We start from the raw sequence: 26,324 nt of genomic DNA on the forward strand, positions 1-26,324 counted from the left end.
GTCAGGTGAGGTTTTTCCCGGAGCTAGGATCAGCAGTTTGGCACCTTCCAAGCTACTATACACCGACACCTGGTTGCTCTTCTCCGTCGGATTCAATCGTTTTAACCCCGGAAAGTGGATGTGCGTTGCCATCTCCTCCATGAGGCGCTTGATGCTTTTGTCCCCGTGACCGATTATGAAGGAGTGGTGCATCGTTTATTTTAATGAGATCGTTGAAAACTGACGCGATTATGGCAGAGTGCTTCGCGGTCTACCTAAAAACTGCGAGAAACAGCACGGCTTGCTTGATAATTTGTGTGCATGCAGAAGGGATAAGTTGGGAATAGAAAGAATAGATGTGATCGATTGAATTTTGTGCACGTTGAAAATTTTATGAGAGATTTGGATAAAAATGGGATAATCTTGAAGTGTCGTTCCCCCTGTACAAGACAATGAAGAAGTCTGCACATTGTACACGGGGAAGGACAGGTCCAAGTATCAGCATCAATATCGATGGTGGAAATATTAAATATTTTAATATGTGTGATATTTGCGAATCTTATACTTAGTCTGACAGTTGTTTTTTTGTTTTTGACTATTTTTGGTTTGAAGTGTACATTTGACATTCGTTTAGTAAAAAATGGATTTCACACCAGATGCAAGTCATTCTTTGATGATCTTGCTGGCCACCGCCACCAAAATCCGCTCCTTGTTCTAAAAAAATCGGCATTATTTGTTAGCTGATCTCAGTGCAAATAATCGGTCGCACTTCTGTCCCAGAAAATAGTCATTAATTTCCACGAATTCTTCATCGTCTGCGAATCAATGTGCTATCCTCCGATGGAACGGGAATCGACTGACTACGCCTCCCCTGTAAACGGAGTCCCAGAGTGATGGTTCCGTGGTCGTATTACATTTGCCATGAGCCTGCAACTGGCAAAATTTGCTGCTGGTACCGTTTTTATCATGAAAAGTCGAAGTCGAAATCGATCAGAGTTATCCAAAACGAAAATCGAAAATGAAAGCTGCAGTAAACATAAACAACAACGGTGAAACGACATTGAGTGTACGCGTTGAAGTTACACTGTTATTGTTTTTACTTTGAAGCTGCCCGCTTGACAGTTAATATCATTAATATTTATACTAAAAATTATAATAATTACCAATTTGAGCAATTTTTACACCAAATATTCCTGCAGATCAAGTTGTACTTCCCCTAGGATAGAAAGATTTCTACCTTTTGGCAAATTTACATTGCTGATTATTCATAATTTTTTTTTATAGTCACATTCTTGTTAACATAACAATTATTTTTTTCATGTGTTTCACTTATACATTTTTGCCAAAACATCAGTCTTATACATTCCATAAGACAAACCACATAGGTCCTATAAGAATGCATAAAAGGTATGTGTGACCGCTTATACATTTCATTTGACACATGATCTTTATTAACTTTTTGCAAGGCGTCTCCCTAATAAAAATTGTATGGTTAATTTGCTTAACGACGTGTTCTGGGTATCATCCAAACCATTTGTGGAATAGTTCAATGATTTGGGTTATCGTTCGTTTATGGTTATTTTTTATTAGGGCTGCTTATTAGTTGACTTATACATTTTATGAATAATCAGCAATAGAAATTTGCGAAAAGGTATAAGGAGATTTCTATCCGTGCACTTGCTTATCACCGTGTAGTGACACCCGTAATAAGGCCCAGCATGTTTTAATACTAATTTTAATTTGTTATTTGTATACGCCGTGAGTTTCCAATCACGCACAACATCATGCAGGTCGTAAAAGATCAGAAACGCACGAACTCATCAATTTTTTACGCATATTCGTGGTTGATTATTTCGGTGTACGGTCATGTACGGCGGTGTAGCTGTTGGTGTAGCTACTACACCGCTACACGGCTACACTGTCAAACGAAAACGACATGATGCATTCGATTTCTTTTCTGAATATCCCGGTGGGTGAACCCCCTTTCGAATTGATCCATTTATGCGGCGGCAAATTTGAGTGGGCGGCTTGTTATTCGTTTTGACGTTTCCTCACATACGAACAACATAGAAAAACAAAGCAAACGAAGAAGGTGCTGAACTCGATCAAAACAAAAAGTACGATAACATTCGTCGCAGTTCAGTTTCGTCGCGATTTTCATCTTCTCCTGTGTGAACTTTCGCTCAGTCCCAAAAAATCTTCAATTTCCTTCAAATTAGATAACCCCATTCCGGTCTGTTCCACAATGTTGTCGTTCTTCCGCAGGAAAACATCCGAGGATCTCGGTGTATCACCCAGTTCTTCTAGTAATGATACCCCGAAGAAAGAAATGACTCCATCGCCGACCTTATCACAGCTCGGCTACCGCAGTGTGGATGATCTGAGGGAAACGATCTACGGTTGGGTGTATTAGCGGGGTAGATTCGTTCGGGTTAAAATTGATTGCAGCCTTCTTTTTTTTTTGTACAGATTTCCTCCGTACCATCCGAGACCCGGAGAAGCCGAACACCCTGGAGGACTTGAAGGTGGTCTATGAGGAGGGAATCTTCGTACAGGAACCAACCGAGGGCAATGTCTACGTCGTCCGGATAGAGTTCAACCCAACGGTACCGCACTGCTCGTTGGCCACGTTGATTGGGCTGTGCATCCGGGTTAAGGTCCAGCGTAACATCCACCACAACCTCAAGCTGGACATCTACATCAAGAAGGGAGCCCACTCGACGGAGGATGAAAGTAAGTAGCATAGCGCTGTGTAATAAAAAGAGATAATTGCTAATTGAGCCCCGACAACAATGAATGTTACAGTTAACAAGCAGATTAACGATAAGGAACGGATAGCAGCCGCCATGGAGAATCCCAACTTGCGACAGTTGGTGGAAAGTTGTATCAAAGAGGAAGACTGAGCTGAGGTGGACTTTGTAGGTGATTGCACTTTTGGAAACCAGTTTTTTGTTTGTTTGTTTGCTTCAGAAGCAATAGAAATAAGGGCATGGTGAAATTTTTGTCACAGGAAGTAACTATTTAAAAATAAAATTTACAGTACAGCGTATTGAGCGTTGGAATTTTTGAGAGATGGAAAGAAGTCAGATTTGTTTTGCTTATCGCTCTTTATTTTGAGTTAAACAAGCGCTCCGAACATCGCAGACGCTCGAAGCCTTGCGTTTCTTAAACGAACAAATTCAAATCATTTTAACATTATTCAAGATCTTATCCATTAATAACATAGTAAATTAGATAGTTTTTCTTCGGGAAAAGTGTTCCTCATGTGTGTGTTTGTTGTATAAGTTTGAAATCATGTTTGCCTAATCTCTAGAAGCTGCTACTACACACACATCTTACATGCCTCGCTTTCCGTTTCAATCAAGATTACAATCTTCAATATATTCTTTTATCTGCTATAATGGGTGAATCAAAACCGTGTTTTCCCCCCTTTCGGGTTCTGCAAATGCGAACGAATATCTTGTCTGGAAGCGCGCGCTTACTTCCTGAAAGCCATTCGTTTACCTCTGCCAATCGAGAGCCCGAAATTGGAAGAAACCGCTTTGCTGTTATCCAAAAAAATCAAAAGCATTTCCAAGAGCAAATTCCGCGCATTTAGCACGAGCAAATTGTAAATATAAAAAATGGTAGTGGGATTACAATAATGTAATGTTATAAAAGTAGAAAAGGCCTTAGCCATTTAAAAAATACGATTAGTTATTAACTAATATCACCCCCTAAACTCTAGCGTAGCCTTTTGCTCACAATACAATAGAAATAGGGAATCTTCTGAAACGAAGCTTCCCACAAATCGATAGCTGATCTCTTCTAATCAGGAACCGGCTTAAACCTCTTCTCGACTAACATCTTCTTGCATTATTCATCATCATCATCAGCACTTACATGACTACTAAACATAAGGAATTCAATTCAATCTTTTAAGTTGTTTTCAGTTTTGTTCAAGATATTTCCAAACATCCACATCGGCCTTGTGGCAGTGAGCAAGCGGGCGGATTTTTCAGGCGTTGGCCTGAATGATCGGCGGTTGGTTCATGTTCTGTTGGTTACCGTTCTGACGGGTCTGGTTCTGATTCTGGTTGCGACGGCGTCTCGGCTGGCGCGGACGGAACTTCCTGTTTCCACCAGCACCTCCGTTCGGGGACGGCGGCGATTGGTTGTTGCTGTTGTTGTTGTTCTTACCGTGGTAGTTTCCACTGGTATTACCATTATCACCATTATTGTGCTGCTGGTAGTTGCCGTTGCTGTTGTTATTGCGACCAGCGTTCATGGGTTTACGGTTGTCCTTGCCGTTGCCGTTGCCATTTCCATTGTTGTTGTAGTTGCCATTGCCCGATGAATTGCTGCTCTTGTTACCGAAGAACATCCGACCTGTGGAAAAGGGAAAGGATTGATTAATAGAATAGGTACTTTAGCCACCAGAGAATATGAATCTATGTTTAACCCTTCTAGATAGAGCTGGAATTAGGGCGTAACAGCTTTTGTAAACAATGACTTCTCTCAATAATTTCTGGTGGGCGTTGGTCAAATTTGGATTTTTTAGATGTAATCCTAAATAGGACCTAGATTATTTAATACTTTTGTAACCTCAAGTCCGTGCTCTGTCACAATGTTTCATTGTGATTAATCAACACTCAAAGGGGTAAAATATAAAATTTGGGGTAAATTTGAAAGAAAGGAAACTTGGAGTGAAGAGCGCACTGCCCACTGGACGATTCTGAAGCCTGGCCAAGTGAGTGGGGTATGGGTTTATTTGATTGAACGTCATTTCCAATGTATATATTGATACATTCAAACCATTGGCATTTGAGATAAGACAGAGATAGGATGCGGAGGACCCGCTTAGGAGGAGCGTAACCCATGTTATGGTTTCCATTTATTAAATAGTTCAGATAGGCTAGAAATGACAGGCTTATAGTGAGAGAATGAACCATACTGGGAAAGCATAATTTTCATAGGGTTCAGAGCGGCTGAGCTGTTCGTTTGTACTTTGACCACAGAGAACAGACGTTCAAGCTCGGTCAGAAACTTGTGTAAAATAAGTGGGAACGTCGCCGTTACGTGGTGTTAGCATCTCCTGATTTTGTCTATAAATTTTCCACTTTCGACCAATTTGGCGCTAGTATCGATAAATTTTCTGAAAATTGCCACTTGGCGCTACTAGCACTTAGTGTCTAGTGTAATTTGTGCAACGCCAGCGCCATCATGTTGTCAAAGAGGGTTTTTAAGTGGGGAAGTCGCCGTTAATGGCGCTTAAGTCAAATAGGAATCTTTACACAAGTTTTTAGAGAAATTTTGTTCGAGCCTCCATGTCTGTTCTCTGTGGTTTGACCTTCCTTCAAAACCAATTTGGCTCTTGAACAATTTTAAACTTGTTCTGCATTATTCACATGTTGCAATTATTGAAAAAGAGCTCGATATAAGATAGCCACAGAGAACAGACGTTGAGGCTCCAAAATTTCTCGAAAAACTAGTGTAAAGATTCCTATTCGACTTAAGCGCCACTAACGGCGACTTCCCCACTTAAAAACTCTCTTTGACAACATGATGGCGCTGGCGTTGCAAAACTTACACTAGACACTAAGTGCTGGTAGCGCCAAGTGGCAATTTTCAGCAGATAATTTATCGATACTAGCGCCAAATTGGTCGAAAGTGATAAATTTATAGATGAAATCAGGAGATGCTAGCGCTACGTAACGGCAACGTTTCCACTTAACTCTGTGCGATAGCTTAATACAATTAAATAGAAATGCCAAAATCTTACCGAGTAGTTTAGCTGTTTTGATTTCGGTACAGTTTGTTGAGGTCGGGTATAGTTTCTGAGTATGGATGCCCATTTTGAAATAGCTTATACTAGCGCAGAGTAATAGTTTTATCACAGACAAACAGACGTAACTCTTTGAAAAAGTTGTTCTTGAAAACATAGGACCTCAGTAACGACATCTCTCTGGCTTCTCGCGGAAAACAAGCTTGCTCGCTAACTCGCAGCGCTGCGGCGAGTAGTTCGCGGAACTGATAATGTTCAAATCAACAGTTAAATGCGTGAACGAAGATACACAATGAAGAGTTACGTCTGTTTGTCTGTGGTTTTATTGCGAGGAAACTTTCTTTTGGGATCGTCTTTTCTTCATACAATTCTCATTATTCATACTATACTAATCATGTTCAGTCTTAGAAATGTTATATGTTTAAGCCCCGTTCTAGATTTGTTTGTTATTCATATCTTATGCATTGAAGCTCGCGAGAGGTTACCAAATATGGGTTCATTTTCTCATCCACAATAGTTTGGAGGGAGGGGGCGATCTGAGAGCTGAATAGAGGCAAATAAAATAGGGAACACAACACCATGACCCAAACGACTAACCAACGCACTTAACTTGTTCTATTTCTTTCTTCCCCTCATGTACCAATATTACCCACCTGAGAACAAATGGGAACACGGTCAGATTTTCAATAGGAAGAAGGAAAAAAAGTGAGAAAACGCAAGAGAGTAAGCAGCCAGAAAGGATTAGGCCATTTGGAAACAGCCAATTTATACTGGACGGAACTGGTAAGTTGGATAAGAATTGTAAAAGGTGTGTGCTTGCATGAAATACCTATTTTAGAATTACCGTAAAACGGGGATAACATTGATAGTTTTTTAAAGTATATTCTAAATATTTTTTACAGCAATGAATGTTTTTCAAATTTTATATTTTTAAAACAAGTCCTGATGATCCAAGAGTTGAACGAAAATTAAAGCATTTGCACTATTTTTTTTAGTTTTGTGACCGAACCTCAGTATTTTGATTTGGGGTTACTTTGATAATGCTCGATGAATGTAGAAAAAAAATGAGTGAAACTCAAACAATTTAGTTCTTTAAATATGAAACTTTAAATGAGTATACGATTAGAAAACTTCATAAGCAATAAGAATACAACATTGAATTTGTGTGAAATGGCTGTATCGAAAATACATTTAATAAGTGATGGTTTGAGTGCTTTTTGAAAAGGCGAAAAACACGAAAATGGTTTTTAATATTTTTGTAAAATATGTAACAGAGGCATTCCACGAAGGTTCGCAAATCGATCCTGACCGATAATTTCCAATTACGCTGAAACTTTGCACAGTTGTTCCTTTTTAGTAAAGGCGCCATTTTGTGCTCTCAGTTTTTCATATTGAATTACGACTACTTTTTGAAAAGGGCCTCTTGAAGATGGCTGGAGGGACATCCGTTCAGCCATAGGTAGTACTGCTGTAGCGGCACTAGGTACTGCAATCCCGGACCGAAGAAATGACTGGTTTGACGGCGAATGCAAACTGTTAGTAGAGGAGAAGAATGCAGCACGGGCGAGAATGCTGCAACACCGCACGAGATTGAATGTGGAGCGATACAGACAAGCGCGGAACAGACAAAACTCGGTTTTCCGAAGGAAGAAGCGTCAGCAGGAAGATCGAGATCGCGAGGTGATGGAAAATCTGTACCGCGTAAACGACACACGGAAGTTCTACGAGAAGTTAAATAGTTCGCGCAAAGGCTACGTGCCGCAAGCCGATATGTGCAAGCACTTGGACGGTAACCTTCTCACGAACGAGTGTGAGGTGATTGAGAGGTGGAAGCAGTACTATGACGAGCACCTCAACGGTGAAGCAGCAGAAAACGAAGGTGGCACGGCAACAGACCTTGGAGCACGCGCAGAAGACGACAGGCTACCGGCCCCTGATCTTCAAGAAGTTGAGGAGGAGATCGGTCGGCTGAAGAACAACAAAGCATCAACTACCAAGTGAGCTATTGAAATACGGTGGTGAAGCACTGGCTAGAGCGCTGCACTGGGTAATTGCCAAGATTTGGGAGGAGGAGATATTACCGGAGGAGTGGATGGAAGGTGTCGTATGCCCAATCTACAAAAAGGGCGACAAGTTGGATTGCTGCAACTACCGCGCGATCACACTGCTGAGCGCCGCCTACAAGGTACTCTCCCAAATTCTATGCCGCCGTCTGTCACCATATGCAAGAGAGTTCGTGGGGCAATACCAGGCGGGATTCATGGGTGCCCGCGCTACCACGGACCAAATTTTCGCGATTCGGCAGGTTCTGCAGAAATGCCGCGAATACAACGTGCCCACACATCATTTGTTCATCGATTTCAAATCCGCATACGACACAATCGATCGAGATCAGCTATGGCAGATTATGCACGAGTACGGATTTCCGGATAAACTGACGCGATTGGTCAAGGCGACGATGGATCGAGTGATGTGCGTTGTTCGAGTATCGGGGACACTCTCGAGTCCCTTTGAATCTCGAAGGGGGTTACGGCAGGGTGATGGACTTTCGTGTCTGCTGTTCAACATCGCGTTAGAAGGTGTGATCAGAAGAGCTGGGATAGACACGAGTGGCACGATATTCAGGAAGTCCATCCAGCTCCTTGGTTTCGCCGATGACATTGACATTATGGCACGGAACTTTGAGATGATGGCGGAAACGTACATCAGACTGAAGGCTGAAGCTAGACGGATTGGACTTGCCATCAACGCATCAAAGACAAAATATATGAAAGCAAGAGGTTCTAGGGAAGACAATGTTAGCCTCCCACCCCGAGTTCAGATTGACGGTGACGAAATCGAGGTGGTCGATGAGTTCGTGTATTTGGGCTCACTGGTGACCGCCGAAAATGATACCAGCAGAGAAATTCAAAGACGCATTATGGCAGGGAATCGTGCCTACTTTGGACTCCGGAGGACGCTCCAGTCGAATAAAATTCGCCACCGCACGAAGTTGACTGTCTACAAGACGCTGATTAGACCGGTGGTCCTTTACGGCCATGAGACCTGGACTATGCTCGTGGAGGACCAACGCGCCCTTGGTGTTTTCGAACGGAAGGTGTTGCGTACCATCTACGGTGGAGTGCAGATGGATGACGGAACGTGGAGGAGGTGAATGAACCACGAATTGCACCAGCTGCTGGGAGAACCATCCATCGTCCACATTGCAAAAATTGGGCGACTACGGTGGGCTGGGCACGTCGTAAGAATGCCGCAGGACGACCCAGTGAAAATGGTTCTAGAAAGCGACCCAACAGGAACAAGAAGAAGAGGCGCGCAGCGGGCAAGGTGGATCGACCAAGTAGAAGGTGACCTGCGGACCCTTCGCAGACTACGAGGCTGGCGAACTGTGGCCATGGATCGAGTAGAGTGGAGACGACTTCTTCGGACAGCAGAGGACAACAAGGCCTTAGCCTGATTGGTAAGGTAAGTTTGAAAAGGGCCTGTGTAAAAATAGTACTAATGAGTTTAAAAATATATGTTGCCGAAACGCTTTGTTCGATTGATTTGGGGTCTAGAGCAAAGTTGTAGATATTATTTTGGCAATTGTGTGAAAAATATACGCTGTAAAAAATTTCGTTTGTATCAATGAAAAAATTTATATTTATTATTAAAAAAGTTAATTTCTCAAAAAGTACATTTCGTTTTAAGCCTCATTGAAGCTCATAATGTTTGCTACTAACTGGCAAAGTTTGGTGATGGTAAACTCAAAAACAAAAAAGTTATGATTTTTTGAAAATTTCACGATTTTTACATTTACATTAAAAACACATGTTTTTCAACCGTGTATACTTTTTCAAGAATTGCATTTTAATTTTGCACAACTTTTTCGAAGACACCAATGCAATCAAAGCAAGCCGTTTTTACAATATAGATATGTTTATTTCATTAGTGTTTTTCTACACAGGCCCTATTGAAAAGTTAGGATTCATTACATCTGATACCATGAAAAGGTATCGTTACTAACAAAACTAAAAAATTCATTTGATGAATATTGAGCTAGAACTAAATAAAAGTGAAATGATGCTCAAACTAGCGATTAATTTTCTTTTTTATTCATTGTCTTCAATTTTGCATAGTTGTATCAGTGATCTTAACGGTAATAAGTCAAATACTCAACACTGTAGTAGTAAACACCAAAAACAGAAAGAGCTGAGGAATATTTCGAATATTACCATCCAGAAATTAAAATCGATTGGATATTCTGAAGCATCAGGATTGAATACTGGTTTTCGCATTTGCACGTCCTGTCGTCTTCGTGTTGATAAACAAGCTCTTTTCATCTCAAACGAGGAACAGCATGTTGCCGGAAGCTCAAAGATGCCAACTACAGTGATAGTACCTGTCGTACCGAGCTGTGAAAGCATTACAACTGTACCATCAATGACATCAGTTACTTCAGTTCAATCGTACCAAGAATTTACTCAACCAGTCAACATCGAGATATTCAACCGAGGCATTGCAGGAATCCAGGTATCACCGATAGACGTGGGAAAACTCAACTACATCCACTACCCCGAAAAGAAGCACCGTGAAATCAACGAAGGTATTAGAAAGAATCTTTTCAACTTCGAGCCTGAGGCTGACGAAGTGAATGAACTCAAAGAAGTTTTAGAAAACATGAAGGAAAAGTTTTCCAATGCATCCACTGCAAGAAGTGAAAAATTATTAATTTTATCGTTATTGCCTTATTCATGGTCAACACAAAAAGTTATGGATCAATTTAATGCTAGTAGATATATTGCAACAGAGGCTAAGTTGATAAAGGAAGGTCATTCGTCAAAAACCGCAAAATATGGCACAGCCTTAAGTGATGAAACAAAATTGGCAGTCATAAATTTTTTTGAAGATGATGATATAAGCCGGGCAATGCCTGGTCAAAAAGATTATGTGTCTGTGCAGAAAGAAGGAAAACGGCTTAAGCCATTCAAAAAAGATTACTAATGATGACTTTGAGAGAAGCTTACAAACGATTCAATGAAATTCACTGCAATGTAAAAATTGGATTCTCTTCATTTGCAAAACTCCGCCCTAAGCAATGTAAACTTTTAACCAGCTCTGGAACCCACAATGTTTGCGTGTGCACAACGCATGAAAACATCAATCTAATTTTACACAGTTCGAAAAAACTTAACCATTTAAATGATGTAAAAACGTTCACTGACAGCCTACTTTGTGAAAACAAGACAACATATTGAGGAAAAATGCATTGATCAGCTTTCATTTGAACAGTGGGTTACCACGGATAGATGTGATTTAGAAACTATTGTAAAGCCTGCAGACGAGTTTGTTTCATTTTTCTGCTTGAAATTGACAAGTTTGATACCACATGATTTCATAAAAACACAGCAATCTAATTTTTTGAAAACTACACGAAATAATTTGCAAGAAGGTGAATTTTTAGTTACTTGCGATTTTTCCGAAAACTACAGCTTTGTGTTACAGGATGAAGTTCAGTCTCATCACTGGAATGTCCAACAAGCTACCATTCATCCATTTGTTATATATTTTAGAGAAAATATGCAAGTTAAACATTTAAGTTTTATTATAATTTCTGAATAGTTAAGGCATGACTCAGTGGCTAAAATGATAAGGTTTTTACGCATTAACCAAAGTAAAAATATCAACAAGATTTATTTTATGTCCGATGGAGCCGCGTCACAGTACAAGAACCGGAAAAAATTTGCTAGCCTTTGTAAATTTAAATCAAAATATGGAATTGAAGCCGAATGGCATTTCTTTGCAACATCACATGGGAAAGGTCCTTGTGACGCTATTGGAGGTACAATAAAACGTATGGTTACTAGAGCAAGTTTGGCCAAAGAACGTGAACATCCAATAAAAAATGCAAGAGAGCTTTATAATTGGGCAAATAATCGAAAAGAAGAAGAATTAACAAAATTATCATTTAGTTTTGCCACAACAGAGGAATACGAATGTATGGCTTCACACCTCAACGAGCAATATTTATAATAATGCAAAAATAATTCAAGGAACTCAAAAGTTTCATTCTTTCATTCCTGTATCAGAAAATAAAATTAAAGCCAAACCATACTCAAACTGTAATGATAATGATGCCAGAATATTCGATGTATTTAAGAAGTGATGTAAATAAAAATAGAAAAAAAGTGTATTACAATGAAAATAAATTATGAATCATTTGTCCATAAGGTTTTCGAATAAAAGAAAAGTAAAAAAGAGCAGATAAATGTATTTTGTGGATTTAAGTTGAGATTTTAAAATAAAAAAGTAGTCGGGATTCGCTATTACAAATTGTAATAGCGAACCCCGACTACTTTTCCGATAGGGCCTGTGTAGAAAAGCGCTTATAAAATAAACATTTTAATACATTGCAAAAACGGCTTGCTTGATTGCTATGGTGTCTTCGGAATAGTTGTGCAAAATTAAAATGCAATTCTTGAAAAAATATACACGGTTAAAAAAAATGTGTTTTTAATGAAAATGTAAAAATCATGAAATATTCAAAAAACCATAACTTTTTTGTTTTTGAGTTTACCATCACCAAACTTTGCCAGTTAGTAGCAAACATTATGAGCTTCAATGAAGCTTAAAACGATGTACTTTTTGAGAAATTAATTTTTTTTAATAAGAAATATATTTTTTTTCATTGAAACAAACGAATTTTTTTACAGTGTATATTTTTAACATTATTGCCAAAATAATATCTACAACTTTGCTCAAGACACCAAATTAATCGAACAAAGCGTTTCAGCAATATAAATTTTTTAACTCATTAGTACTATTTTTACACAGGCCCTGTTAGAAAAGTAGTCGTGATTCAATTTGAAGAACTGATAACACAAATTGGCATCTTTACTAAAAAAGAACAACTGTGCAAATTTTCATCAAAATCGAAGCCGACAAATTAAAAAAAAAAATTAAAAAATTCGTCAATCTGTAGAGAATTGCTCAACACATACTATATAAAAACTATTTACGATATCAACGGAAATACCCTAAGCTACAATATGGAACCTATGTTTCTTATTTGGAAAAAGCACAGCGAGTAAATTTATTCTTTACTAGCTGAGTGTGCCCGGTCTTGCTCGGGATTCAATATTAGCTTGAGTTTATGCGCCAATTTAAAAAAAGCATGCTATATTGTACGTAGCCACCCCCCCCCCCTTTAATCTAAGGGGCTACCCCCTATGATTATCTCCTTATACCCCCACACTCGCCCCCACATGCCTAATTTGGTTCCATTTGCTTGATTAGTTCTCGAGTTATGCAGAAATTTCTGTTTCATTTGTATGGGAGCCCCCCCTTACAGAAGGGGGAGGGGTCTCGAACCATCATAAGAACCTTCCACGGCCCCAAAAACCCCTGTATACAAATTTTCACGCCAATCGGTTCAGTAGTTTCCGAGTCTATAAGGGTCAGACAGACAGACAGACAGAAATTCATTTTTATATATATTCTTTATATTATACTATCAAAGTTACCCGAATTATCAAAGATACTCCGTTTTACGGTACCTATAAGCCACATGAGAACCTCATTTCCTTCAATTACTACTCCATTGCAGCACACACCTAATAATGATCACTAACATTCATATAGTTTCAGCATTATCGACATTTATAATCAAAAGGTGAGTTGCAAAGTATAATTACCATGCATAGATATAAGTTAATGTACCAGAACCTGGACGGACACGAGCCTACCCAGAGGAGGACCCGGATACGACCACCCATGTGTGTCTAGAGTATCGCACGAACTGACGAGTGCAACGGGAAGGACAGTAGGTGTATAGACTAGGGGGTTAGTCCCTAGATAAGCCAACTTAGCGGTTGGCACAGCCTATACACTGAACAATTACAATTACAATGACTTCTCTCAATAATTTCTACTAAATCAAGGCTCGTCCACGCAAATCAACATCACCACCGGGTAGAAGAAGACTTCCCCTACCCGATGGTTGTATTGGATTGCGTGTGAGTGCCTTGAATTCCTAGAAATCTTCGAGAGAAGTCATTGTTTACAAAAGCTGTTACGCCCTAATTCCAGCTCTATCTAGCCTTGTTCCCGTGGTAGGTGATCCGCAACTAAAAGCGGGAAAAGTTGGATCATTTCAATTGTTTACCCCTTTTTCATAGATGTTTCATGACGTATGGTGCAAAATTTGAAAACGATTGGTCGGATTCTTGGATCAATTCTTTGGTACCGATTTAATCAGTGGATCGATTCCAGAGCCAAATATAAGATCGATCTTTCTCTGAAGATCGCCCAATCCTACAACTAACTTACTGATTACTCAATAATTTATTCATAGTTCAATCAAGTTGAAATCACATAGTCGAACTCAACGGTACGAAACGAAATCACAAGCGCTTCGTTGGCACCGTGCCGCATGGTGCCGAGCCGAAGCGCATCGTACCGCGTTCGGGTTTCTCTTTTAGTTCGATGACGGTGCTTTATCAAAGAAACCCAGTGCCGTGCATAACTGAGTAGGTTGCCACGGAGCCGTACCGAGCGGTGTTTTACCAAGTCTACTTGCAATTTTGATTTACAAAAGCTTTTGTACCGTTTTCAAATGTTACGCGAGATTTGATGTGTTTTGAAGCCAAATTCTTTACTCCCGACATAAGTCGTACAAAAGTGACTTTAGTAACTGAATTCTAAGAAATGAGGCAAATTTACTCATCGCTGAGTTCATGCACTTTTTGCGATTATGAGTAAACTGAACTCAAGTTTGGGTTGATATCATTGACCGTGTAGGTACAGCAATCCACACACTAGAAAAAGCTCGATTAATTACTAAGATCGAAGAAGACCTTCTGAAAGCCGCATTTGCACAGTTTATAGAATAATCAATTATTTCGTTTACTGTCTTAGTCTTAGTCAAGAATCTTAGTCAAGAACAGTGTCACCGTAGTCGACGCATTTTTTTTTGTGATAATTGACTGCCTTTGCTTCCGACACTTACAAAACAAGCTATCAAAGTACAGTACCGAAATAAAATGTCATATGGCAGTCTCTGTTATACGACACTGTCGCCAAAGACCGTCACGTATTTATATAGTTTTTTTTTCATAAGAAGAGTTACTAATGTCGTGCTTGTGTGAATTCTGAAGGATGTCCTAGTAATACTACTTCTGATCAGAAATGATTTAATTTACACAAAATTGAGAAATTAGAACTTTTTTCCCGAATGTTGTTCTACCGTTTGTGTTGTGCGAGAGTCGCCGGTAGAGCATAAGTGTACGAATACAAACAGACTGTCGTGCACGGGAAGAGAAGGGGAAATGTTGGCTACGGCAATGCCTTAACCTATTATCGCCAGGGGGTAAAAACAAAGTCCTAGAGCACTCAAATTTGGCCAATAGTTGCTCTGAAACACAATGTATCCACATACCTAAATTGAGCTCTCAAGGACGTTCTTTACCCCCTGACGATAATAGGTTAAGGTATTGCCGAAGCCAACTTTTCCCCTACATAAATTGAAACCAAAATTCCAGGGCTGTTACAAGATTGTCTAAATTTGGTCCGCGAAATCCGCGATTTCTCAAAAGAAATCCGCGACTTCAAATACTAATCCGCGACAAAAAAAAACTGTTTTCATACTACTGCATGGCATTTCAAGCTTATTACTTATAGCATATTAGATTTATGCCTTAGTCAGTAGTAAGTAATTTCACATTTTAATTGAGAGCTTTCTATGCCTGTACCATTCTATGCCCAAGGAAGCAGAGAAATTTTCCAACCCGGAAAATTAATAGACCGGACGGGAATAGAACTCAGTCGCCTCCAGCATGGACTTGCTTTGTAGCTGCGCCTTTACCGACTGAGCTAAAGCAGTATCGTTTGTAACATTTGAATTAAAAAAATAAGAATACATTGTATCATCTTTAGTTATTTATGTATAGTATACATTCTGAGTAATTAGTGAACATAATAAAACACCCTTACATTATGAGATTCTATTGAATAATACCGGACTAGATTTGATGAAACATTAAAAAAAAAAATTAATACATTTTCATTTGAAATGCAAATTTTCTTGAAAATTAACCAGAGACGTATTTTACTGTCCTAAATGTTGTAGTTAATTTGGCTCTAGTTTTCTCAATTTTTTACCGATTCAAACCAAACACCCTGCACATAATCGAGAAATTACCAAAATTTCAAAAAAGTCACGCTTGTTGGTCACGTTGCGGTTGTGTATTTACACGGATATTCCTTAGGGTTCTACCCAATGGTGAGACATTTTCATGATATTTTTTTTTATTTCTAATATGAACCTAGCACTTTTTGTTGTCAAATCATAACCGAATCGTATATATGTGACTTTGTGGATCATGTACGACTCATTACTGTGTATACCGGAAATTATAGGTTTTCCAAATCGTCCAGGACGTTGATTTGTTGTACTAGATCAACCAAGACTGCAATAATGTCTGTAGTATCGAAATATGTCCAATCAGATTCAAAGTGTTTCGAAAATTTTCGACAATTTTCCTTAGGTATTCTAATTATATAAATGATATAAATATTGAAAATTCCCTGATGTATCTGGATCAAACATAGAATTCTTGGAATACCCCAGAATTCCACGGAATTCCTTTTAAGTCTCTTTTAAGCTATCTAATCGTCCTGGAAGTACTCGGAACTTCGCTGAATATCATTAAACTATCTCAATTCTTAGTTCTTTGGAATTTTTTGAAAATATTTATCGCAGTTTAATAAAAATTCTCGCATTTTTTCATCAATTTAGCTAAATTTTCGCATTTGTTAAAGTTCTTTAAATATCCATGATATAAAATCCTTAAAATACTTTCACGTTTTCCGGTTGTTCATATAATTTTTATCACGTTCCAGAAGCTCTATCGGAGCTTTGCTGAAGTTTCCGGAACTTCAAGGTTTCTACAATTTTCTTGAAATTATTTGAACTGTCCTTTGATTCTCTGATCGGTCTTGATGTTCTCGCAGCTTCCCTAAAGCTCTCAATTCTATTGAAAATAAATTTCCCTGAATTTCTTTGGACTTCAGTGAAGTTTCTGAAATATTTCTGAAGTTTTCATAAATTCTCCGTACTTCCCTGAAATTCTCGGAACATATTAGGGGTTCTCAATTTTTCTAAATTTACGATTCTAGATATTTAAACTGCTCCAAGAAGTCTGAACTTAAGTCATGGGAACTGCTCTTAAGATCTGAAATTCCCCAAAGATCTCTAGATCTAGCTTTTCTGAGGTGCTTAGAACTTCTTAAAAATTTGCACAAGGTTCCTATAATTCTCAAATTTGCTTAACACCAGTAAGTTTCCCATAATTTCAGTGTGTTAACTTCCCTTATGTTACCGTAGTTTGGAGCATCATCATTTCCTTTCATTCCTCAGAACTTCTTTAAAGTTCCTACAATTGTTGTGAAGTAAATGGGACTGCAATGAAGATCTCTAATCTTACATAAAGTTAATTACGAACTAAAATAAATCATTTAATGTTTTCCTTAATTCAGGCACTTTGAAAATTTTCAATATCTTGAACTTATACATGAAATACGAAACTACAAGTTATTGAATATTTTTAGATCTTGGACTTACTCAAATTAATTACGTTTTTTTTTTACTTTATTAAAGTGGAGAAATTAAGTAAGTGCTAAACTTCAACATTCAATTGAATGAAGTTTTTTCTTTAAAACTCATTGCCATGTCTTAAAAACGTTTAGGTTAATTACTGTTGTTTTTTATCTTTCAGAAACAGCATATTTTGAACGCATTTAAAAATACCTTTCTTATTATAAGCCTGGAATTTATCCGTTAAAATTCTGGAAAAACCTGGAAAACTCAGGAAATTTTATTTAGAAAAATGAGTAGAGAGCCTGTAGATAGAGAAAGACGATTAAACGTCACAAAGCAAAGAATGTTCAATCTTGAAATAAATTCACGCTAAAAAAGTTGAAAATAGTGACTGATTACAAGAAAAAGTGACTTTAGTGACTTTACCCTTAAAAAGAGACTTTTTAGTGACTGGCTTGAAAAAAGTGACCAAGCCACTAAAAAGTGACTCACTACCAGCCCTGCTATATGGATAATGTTTAATTATTTCCACGTATACCAGATGAACTAGGTTCTCCAAATCGTCCTGCAGTTCAGATGATTTGTTTTACTAGATCAACAAAGACTACGATAATATCTGTAGTATCGAAATATCGATTTGGAAATTCTAGAACATTTGGCATGATCTACATAGACACTGCAAATTTGTTTGACATTTTTCGATACTACAGATATTGAATTAGTCTTGGGTGATCTAGTAGAAAAATAATCTGATCTACAGAATGATTTCAGAACCTATAACATCTTGTATACGTAGGTCGTATACTGCCGCTCTTCGCATGTCCGTCCCATAGCGAAAATCAGCAAGCCGAGAAAATCGCGTTTTAAGTTTGCTTCGTACCATATCTTCTTATGTGATGGGACAACCAATTTGACTGTATTTCCAAACTTTTTCAGAACAAAGTTGTAGGGTTGCTCCAGTATAATGAAAATATGGGTAATTATCTACCATTTGCATTGAAAAACTCAGTTTTGACAAAAACGACTATGGGACCGACATGCGAAGAGTGGCAGTATAGGTCAGGTACAATCCACATAGACACTTTGAATCTGTTTGGACATATTTCGATACTACAGACATTATTGCAGACTTGGTTGAAATAGTAGAACAAATCAACTAAACTCCAGGACGATTTGGAGAACCTAGAATATCCGGTATACATGGAAATTACTCCGTTTATGATTTTATAATGGAAAATGCTATGTTCATATTAAAAAAAAGGGAAATGTCTCACATTGGACAGACCTCAGGGAATTACCGTGTAAATTCGGTGTGACTTATGCAATTAAATCCTTTCTCGATTATTTACAGAGTGTTTAGTTTGAACCGGTAAAAAATTGAGAGCCAAATAAACAACAAAATTGATGACAGCAAAATAATCCAGGACGGGAAGGTTACAATGAATTCCACAATTTTTGTGACAGCACATCAGTCCCTCCGCGATTTTCGCGACATCATTTTGTTTCCGCGATTTTCGCGACTGAAAGTTCAAATCCGCGACAAATCCGCGAAAATCGCGAAATCCGCGAAATCCGCGCCTGAAATTCGAGTGCAATTCAAACGAAACAGAAAAATGTCCCTACTCACCCCGGGATGACCGCTGGCGGACGCGCGTGATGACCGGTTTCAGCTGCTGCTTGTCCGGATCAAAGTGGCAATCGAGCAGCTCGGAAAGCTCGGTTCTTTCGTCCTCCTTCAGGTCAGTGATCTTGGCAACTACCTCCTCCAGACCCTCGCGCTTGCGGTCGGTCCAAATTTGCTGCAGCGTGGCAAGATCGTGTCCGTTCTCGGCCAGCACTCGTCGGTACGTTACAGCCTTAACTCTGCAGAAGGAGCAAACATTTAAAGCAAATTAGATCAGCTCTCATTCTTCAGATTGATGATTAGGTAGGTTACCTATGGTAGATGGTCGTCTTAAAGTACTGCAAAAACACCGGCCGGAGCGAGTTCTGGCGGACAAGAATATTCTCCTGCTCATCCAGTTCGGAAATTTCGCACGTGATCGGTGAGGCCAGATCGCACAGGGTCAAGCACATCTGTTCCCGCTCGGCTTCGGTCGTGGGCCGAGAGCGTGGTTGCGGTTCCGGAACTGTCGTCACCTGACCAGTGACAGCGTCCACATCGGTCTGATGTCGATCGTCATCGGTTTTATTCAGGTTCGGATTGTCGTTCTCGTCAGCAGCCTCAGGTTGTGTGCATGGCTCTCCTTCCTCAGTTCCCTCGTCCTCTTGGCTCTCTACACACTCGGCTGTCTGCGGACAGTCGCTGCTAGCTGCCTTGTCGTTTTCTAAGCAAAAGAAAGGAAAATGGATGTCCACAATCAACGCTTTCAACTTGAACAAAGCAATGCCAATACACAATACACCAGAGCAAGAACAATAGCCGATACAAAATGGCACCACTTACCTCTGGACAAACGACGTGCAATTTGGTAGGCCAACCGGGCTCGATATGCCGCGTTTCCTTCGAACCCTTCCTTCGCTTCGTCCTTGTCCAGCACCAGGTTGGCCAGCTGGCGGATCGAGAAGTACTTGATTGTTTTGCTGCACTTGTCCTCGGCCAGTTTGAACCCGTTCACGAACGATTTCACCGTCGCGGTGAACCGATCCAACAGGTTGTACTTCTTCATGGCCTCGATCAGCATGTACGGTACGAACTTGCGCTGTTCATGATAGATCATCACGATACCCTCGGAACCTTCGTCCTCCTGGTACCGCGCCTCCAGCCAGTCGATAAATTCGTTCAGAGCCGAAATTTCCGTTTTTGTTTTCACGACCCGATAGGTCTGCATGCTCTTCAACATGCGGAAGAAACCAACCGTGATGACACGAACCTGGTGCCGCTGTCGGGCGGCCGGATTCAGGTTCATCAACGGCATAATGTACTGCGAGTACTGGTGTTCCGACGTGTATGCGGAGATCTGAACTATTTCATCGATCAGTCTACGACCCGTCGTATCAATGTCGATGCCAATCAAGGTGTACTTTCCGTACGGGAGGGGATTGGTATTGATGGAGACATCCGTTCGATCGAATTTGGACGAGAGGGCTCCGGCTGGACCGGAGTCGCTCTCCTCCGAGCAGCTTTCGTCTTCCACCACTTCGAATTCGGTCTCCACCGGTTTGCTTTCTTCGATTCCGGTCACCATTTTTTCCTTGCTGGGACGGAAAATTAACTTCCATTATCACAGTAGCCAGGCGTCCAAAATGGCGAAAAATCGTGACAAAAGAAAATCCAGGAAACTTACCAAGTTTTCGAAGCAATTCACTCTAATTTCCCAATTTATTCACTGTTTTCACGCACTAAGCGACCAGCAACCGGTATGCCTTTACTTTTGATGATTTTACGAGACACTTCGGAGTAACCTCCAGCCAGATGTCGATCTTTTGCTTGTTAATTTTGAAGTGATATGAAAGGATTTTCTCCAGCTCGATGCGATTTCATCGAAGGAAGTCGGTCACCCTCGCCGTTTGGCCCCTTGAGCGAGCAGTACTAGAATGAGCTACCAGGCAAGTGCATTTTTCACTAAGTTTGTTTGCGATTTTGATTATTTTTGATAACACTGATAACATATTTGATGCATCTATGAGATGATTTCCGAAGAAAAAAATTCCTATTCAATTAAATTACGAAATATTCGCTTTACAAATGAAAATAAACATGCGAAAGGATCAAATATTTGCCGTTATGGGCATAACGGCAAATATTTATTAGGTACATTGTTGGTAGAAAATCGCAGTTCGTACGTTATGTCCGGTGTCGATCTGATGTCGAGTGTGATCGAATCGACAAACGATACCAACTTGATGCGGAATTTGAGATGGGAATTGAGATTCCAATGAGTTCACACCTTGGGGATTAGTTCGATTGGTATAAGAAACTTTTGATATAAGTTGGGTAACTCGAGAATGAGATCCGGGTTTATTCCCGGGAAACTGACCGTCCGTTAAAGGGCAAGACGCATTCTTTATGAATTCTTCAGAATGTCATATATGCTTTGATCGATTTTCTTCATTGACATTCTCTTTTGATAGCCACGGTTATACACCAACCGGTGGACCCTAATAAAAATTGTATGGTTAATTTGCTTAACGACGTGTTCTGGGTATCATCCAAACCATTTATGGAATAGTTCAATGATTTGGGTTATCGTTCGTTTATGGTTATTTTTTATTAGGGGAAGCTCTCGATTTTAAATTGGCTCACTACTTATTGACTAGCCTATTGGTCCCAAGTACATCTATAAGCGTACACGGAGAAAAAAGACCACTCAAAATTTGAAATCTTTTTATTTATTGTCACGCTTATGTTAAATTCTCATTTGATTACGGTCGAAACGCGCCGCTCATAAGTGCGATGCAACCCCGCCCATAAGAATTATACACAGGTGTGTAACTTAGATAGTATTTTATGACAGCGGCTTGAGAAGCGAATCCTGGTCGCCTTGTTTTAAATCAATGACTACCATAAATAGAAAGCAGATGGTTTAATCAACATAATCCCATTCTGAGAAATTATCCTGCCACACACAATAACTTTGAGTTGAGTCTTTCACTTGAACCTGTTATTGTTGTCAATTGACAAATCCAACTTAAACTCCTGCGCGCCTGGTGGCAGGAATAAGCACTAACCGACGGTGATAAGTCTGTGACAGCCCTTAACAATTTCATTGATTGTTTGCAAAATTGTTTAATTTCAATGTAATTTCATGCAAATTTCTTGTCAGCATGGATGAACCTTGTACAAAATGCATAAAATTATTTTGTAATGCATTGTTCCTAAATAAAAAGCTACTTCAAGACAGTTAAATTACAGAAAACATGTTAAGGTTTGAAATCATCTGCCGATTAAACAGCAGATAAAGTTGGCCGACTAAATCCATCGACGAAAAACTATTAAATAGGCCGATTGCTCGGTGTAGCACCAGACGAAAAACGATTTAATCTGCTGATTAATACACCGACTGAAATTAATTTTTAAGTGGCAATAGATTTAGTCGGTGGACGAATCGGGTGATCTGGATGATGTTTGTTTATTTGGAAGATATTTTTGAAACAAACCACGATAAAATTCAGAATTATATACCATTATTACGAGTACTACTTTTTTGCTCGGATCATGTTTTGACTCCCACAGAAACTCGCTAGAATAAATACAAAATAATAGTTTTTTGGTTGAAATTTCAAAAATGTATTCAGTTTGACACATTATTTCGGACTTATCACCGCTGCGATTGGAGCGTCACGGTGGTCGATTGAAACATGGATTTGTCAATAAAGGAACGAGAGATGCGACCCAACGATATGGTTCAGCCCAATAAAGTTACTTTTGAGTAAATTGCATATTCTCAAATTAAACTTAATTTTGTGTAGACTACACTTAAGAGTAAGTAGTTTTTTTTTTTTGCTGGGTGTTAAATGGAAACTACTATATGCGATTTACTCAAATTTGGGTTATTGGGCTGAACCAGGGAATTGAGGGAAAAGTAGTTAATGTTGGGTAGTATTTCATCTCCATGTACCCCATCTCGTACCCCATTCTAGTCGAAATTCCAGTCTCTATTCCAGTACTACATTGTTTGTTTTGATTCGTTATGAAAGTTTGACTGATTAAATTGATAGTACCAGAGTCAAAGTTAAGCATGTTTCTTCGGGACCTTCTGGTCTTAGAATTTGCTCTACCAACAAGGAGAAGCTATTAAAGGAAAAATCTGGATAAAAATATAATACGATACATGGACAGATGATGTATGTTTAAACAGTATGTCTTCATGTTGTTGTCTTCATTAAGCAAGTGCATAAAATCACAGTTTAAAATGACGTTTCTTTGCACTCGAGCTTTGCGGTAGAACCTCGGGTAAACCAATATTATAAAAAAAAGTAGAAGGGTCTGTGCCTAGGGGCACGAACGGAAGCTTGACGTAGGACCGCTAGTGGACGGAACAAATGTGAACATTTAGTTCTTTTAATTGATCAATCATCAATTATCTTAACTCTTTCCGTTTTTTATTTGCAAGCGTATCAAATTTGTAGTATTTATTTCAAAGAGGAAGTTGATGAAGAGAATCCAAGGGACTGTCAACTTGAGTATTTTCGGTTCATCTACCCGACTTTAAAAAGTGTATTTTGAATTTTTTGTTATATATGAATTTTTAAGTTTTGTGCATTTTGGTATTAAAGAGTATTCAATTCACCCCGAGATTCACCCCTCACAGGATTTCCTTCTGAATTATATGAATGGGGCGGGGCGGAAAGTATCGTTTGTGCAGAATATGTAAAAAAAAGGAGGGACTTCGAGAGATTGAACTCGTGAGAGCTAATTTTCTCACAAATTTGATTTTATTGGCTTTCTGGGGACTGAATATACACCCAAAGCGAATTATTCCCACTTCTCTCAAATTCTATATGGATTTTTAAAACTTCCTACCAGCGTGTTCTGGAAAATGGTCGGATAATGATTAATCTCACAAATACATTCGGGCCTACAATTCCACACCTTCTATAGAGACCAGGTTAAGCCTTGATAGCTAGCTGCTTGCGGGAGCTGATGACCTTGACAAATGTCCAAATAATACTCTTAACAAATTTATGGTGGTCCTGAAAAGGACCGTTTTGTAGTGATGGTTGAGTAATCTGAGCTGAGCACGACGAGCTACTGATTCCGATCCTAGCCTAGCGGTGGGACTTCTTCCTTCTTCTCTATGGTTGCTCATATGAGCTCTGCAGCTCGCTGCTTGCAGGCAGCCTTTCGTTGTTGTTCTTGAAAGCATCGAATTCGATTTTTAAGTCTGTGTTAGGGAATGCGCTGTTTTCAGACAACAGTTGGACATTTGGTATTTTTCAATAGTGACCTATTGAAAATTAACTAAGTGTTCATTTTAGCAGATTGGTAGAATAAATTTCCAACCGTTTGGCTTGTTTAAATTAAAATCTATCTGCTATTGGTCGAAACCTGACCTCCTTTCGTAATGCTGTGCATTTTGGTTTTTTGAAATTGCGTTGATTCTATAGATCCTGTGGAGATCTATCTAGCCCTGATGTATGTTAACTTTGCGGGAGACGATGTCTAAACACTCGAAAGCAATTTTGTGAAATATGAAGTAAAACAAATCCTAGCTAGTTCTGCATGATGATTTTGTTTGATTTTATTTATTTGTAAATTCGCCGTGAAATACCAGCTGGCGACAGGCATGGAAAATCATTTGCATTCATTTCGTGCATTCATTTACATTCATTTATCCCTAACTTTTTCCAACAAAAAATTCCGCAAAATAAGACACAAAGATTTTGTTGGTTTTGTTATTAACTACAACTTTTGTTAACAACTCAAATCCGTATCTCTTATGCATGATGAACCAGAGCGAACAAAAGCCACTACTGTTTTTCAGTGAATGTATTTTACATTCACTGAAAAACAGTAACAAGTTCTGCCCGCTCTAGTTAGTGATGCATAAGAGATACAGATCTGAGTTATGAGCAAAAGTTGTAGCTAATAAAAAAACCTACAAAAACTCGATACATCATTTTGCGGAATGCTGTTGATGAACATAGTTAGAGGCAAATGAATGTAAATGAATGCATGAAATGAATGGAAATGATTTTCCATGCCTGGCTGGCGATTTGTTTTTTATGATAACTCCTTAATTGAAAACAGGCAAAAACTCACAAACAGGCTGCTTTTTCATGGTATACAGTGTGATAATTCAATAATCAATAAATTATCTCAACATTTAGTGGCAAACCATTCATAAATTTTGGTAACATACAAAAAATTCTATAATCCACATTGAATTTCATATGTAAGCACCGATTGAAACAATCTTTTCGACATCACTACAAGCACAAACGAAGTGACAGACGACTTACTGGCGAAGAAATCCATTTAAATAATGTGGTTCACTGTAATAGAATTTTCTTAAAAGCTTGTGCCATCATCCACCAGATGGGTTAGTTTTTTTGTTTTGATTTGAACAAAGTTGATTTTGTGTACAATGATGCTTTGACAGAGTGCAAAGAGTGTTTCATTTTGTCATTTTTTTTATGCATTTCCAGTTTTGAGTAGAGTGAAAGAGATAGAACCAAAACATTCCAATACATTTGGTGAAAATGCTAGTACAATCCAGTAGTAGTGTTGCCATGTGGTACAATCCAGTAGTAGTGGTGTTGCCATGTGGTACACTGAAAAATTGAAATAGCAGGTTAGTCACCAAAGTTTTCGAGCCGCTCCGTCTGTCACTTCGTTTGTGGCTGCTACTGCTGCTACTAATTTCGATGACCGAACACCACCACACAGTGGTGTGGTCGTTGGGAGCGTCTGGTTCTGAGTATGGCGATGAGTGTGTAAAATATTACGCAATTCCATCCTTCCTATTCGCACGCGCCCGAGGATCGGAGGCGAATGCCACTTCGACTTGTTTCGTCTACTTACTACTCTCTGACGACTGTGCTGGGGAAGCAGCATATGCATGTAGGTAATTGGTGGATTTGATAGTTAATTCGACGTTTTTAGACAATGCTGGACATTTATCAGTTTTTCAATAGTTTCTTGTTGAAAATCAACATTCGAAAGCATTGTTATCGATGCGTAGCCATATTTCTGATCGATTGGTGATGAAATTATTGAAATTAGACCAGGGGAAGCTGAGTTATGAACGTTCAATATCTTTCTTAATTTGTTACATGTTCCATTTTCGGTTTTCACAAAGTGTACCCCCATATAGAAATTAAAGACGAGTCCTACGTCAAAATCTTCTAGAACCTCGAGAAAATACGGTCTTTTTTTATAATAAGCAAGGAGCATTGAGCCGTTGGTCCCCGGTTCATGAGTTGATGGGTCGATAGGTAGAGTCCAGGTGTGGGAACTGTCTCCCTGGCGTCAGTAGCATCGGTGCTCAGCACGGAAAACAAGATCGACGGAAAACAAATCAAGACTAAAAAAAGGGCTCTCATTTTCCCGGGAAGCTACTT

At 39.1% G+C, this 26,324-nt stretch overlaps 2 protein-coding genes across 3 annotated transcripts; one reads left to right on the forward strand and one right to left on the reverse strand.

Moving 5' to 3' along the window:
* The first annotated feature begins 2,133 nt into the window (after nucleotides 1–2,133).
* Nucleotides 2,134–2,993, forward strand: galla-1. Its single transcript, XM_065226664.1, has 3 exons — nucleotides 2,134–2,378; nucleotides 2,449–2,712; nucleotides 2,785–2,993. Exons 1-3 carry the CDS (start codon nucleotides 2,225–2,227, stop codon nucleotides 2,880–2,882), a joined length of 516 nt encoding a protein of 171 aa, XP_065082736.1. The 5' UTR covers nucleotides 2,134–2,224; the 3' UTR covers nucleotides 2,883–2,993.
* Nucleotides 2,994–3,067: 74 nt separating this feature from the next.
* Nucleotides 3,068–20,800, reverse strand: exu (exuperantia). Of its 2 annotated transcripts, none has more exons than XM_065226643.1 (5): nucleotides 20,606–20,800; nucleotides 19,765–20,533; nucleotides 19,255–19,645; nucleotides 18,946–19,181; nucleotides 3,068–4,347 (listed from the first exon to the last, which is right to left on the reverse strand). In XM_065226643.1, exons 2-5 carry the CDS (start codon nucleotides 20,504–20,506, stop codon nucleotides 3,977–3,979), a joined length of 1,740 nt encoding a protein of 579 aa, XP_065082715.1. In that variant the 5' UTR covers nucleotides 20,507–20,533; nucleotides 20,606–20,800; the 3' UTR covers nucleotides 3,068–3,976. The 2 variants fall into 2 exon arrangements, with proteins under 2 accessions (XP_065082715.1, XP_065082714.1); XM_065226642.1 differs by having other exon boundaries at nucleotides 19,765–20,516; nucleotides 20,606–20,799.
* Nucleotides 20,801–26,324: the final 5,524 nt, after the last annotated feature.

This window comes from Ochlerotatus camptorhynchus, unplaced genomic scaffold, assembly GCF_037179485.1.
Source record: "Ochlerotatus camptorhynchus isolate MF236.1 unplaced genomic scaffold, CSIRO-AGI_Acam_v1.1 ptg000257l, whole genome shotgun sequence".
Classification (NCBI taxonomy): Eukaryota; Metazoa; Arthropoda; class Insecta; order Diptera; family Culicidae; genus Ochlerotatus; species Ochlerotatus camptorhynchus.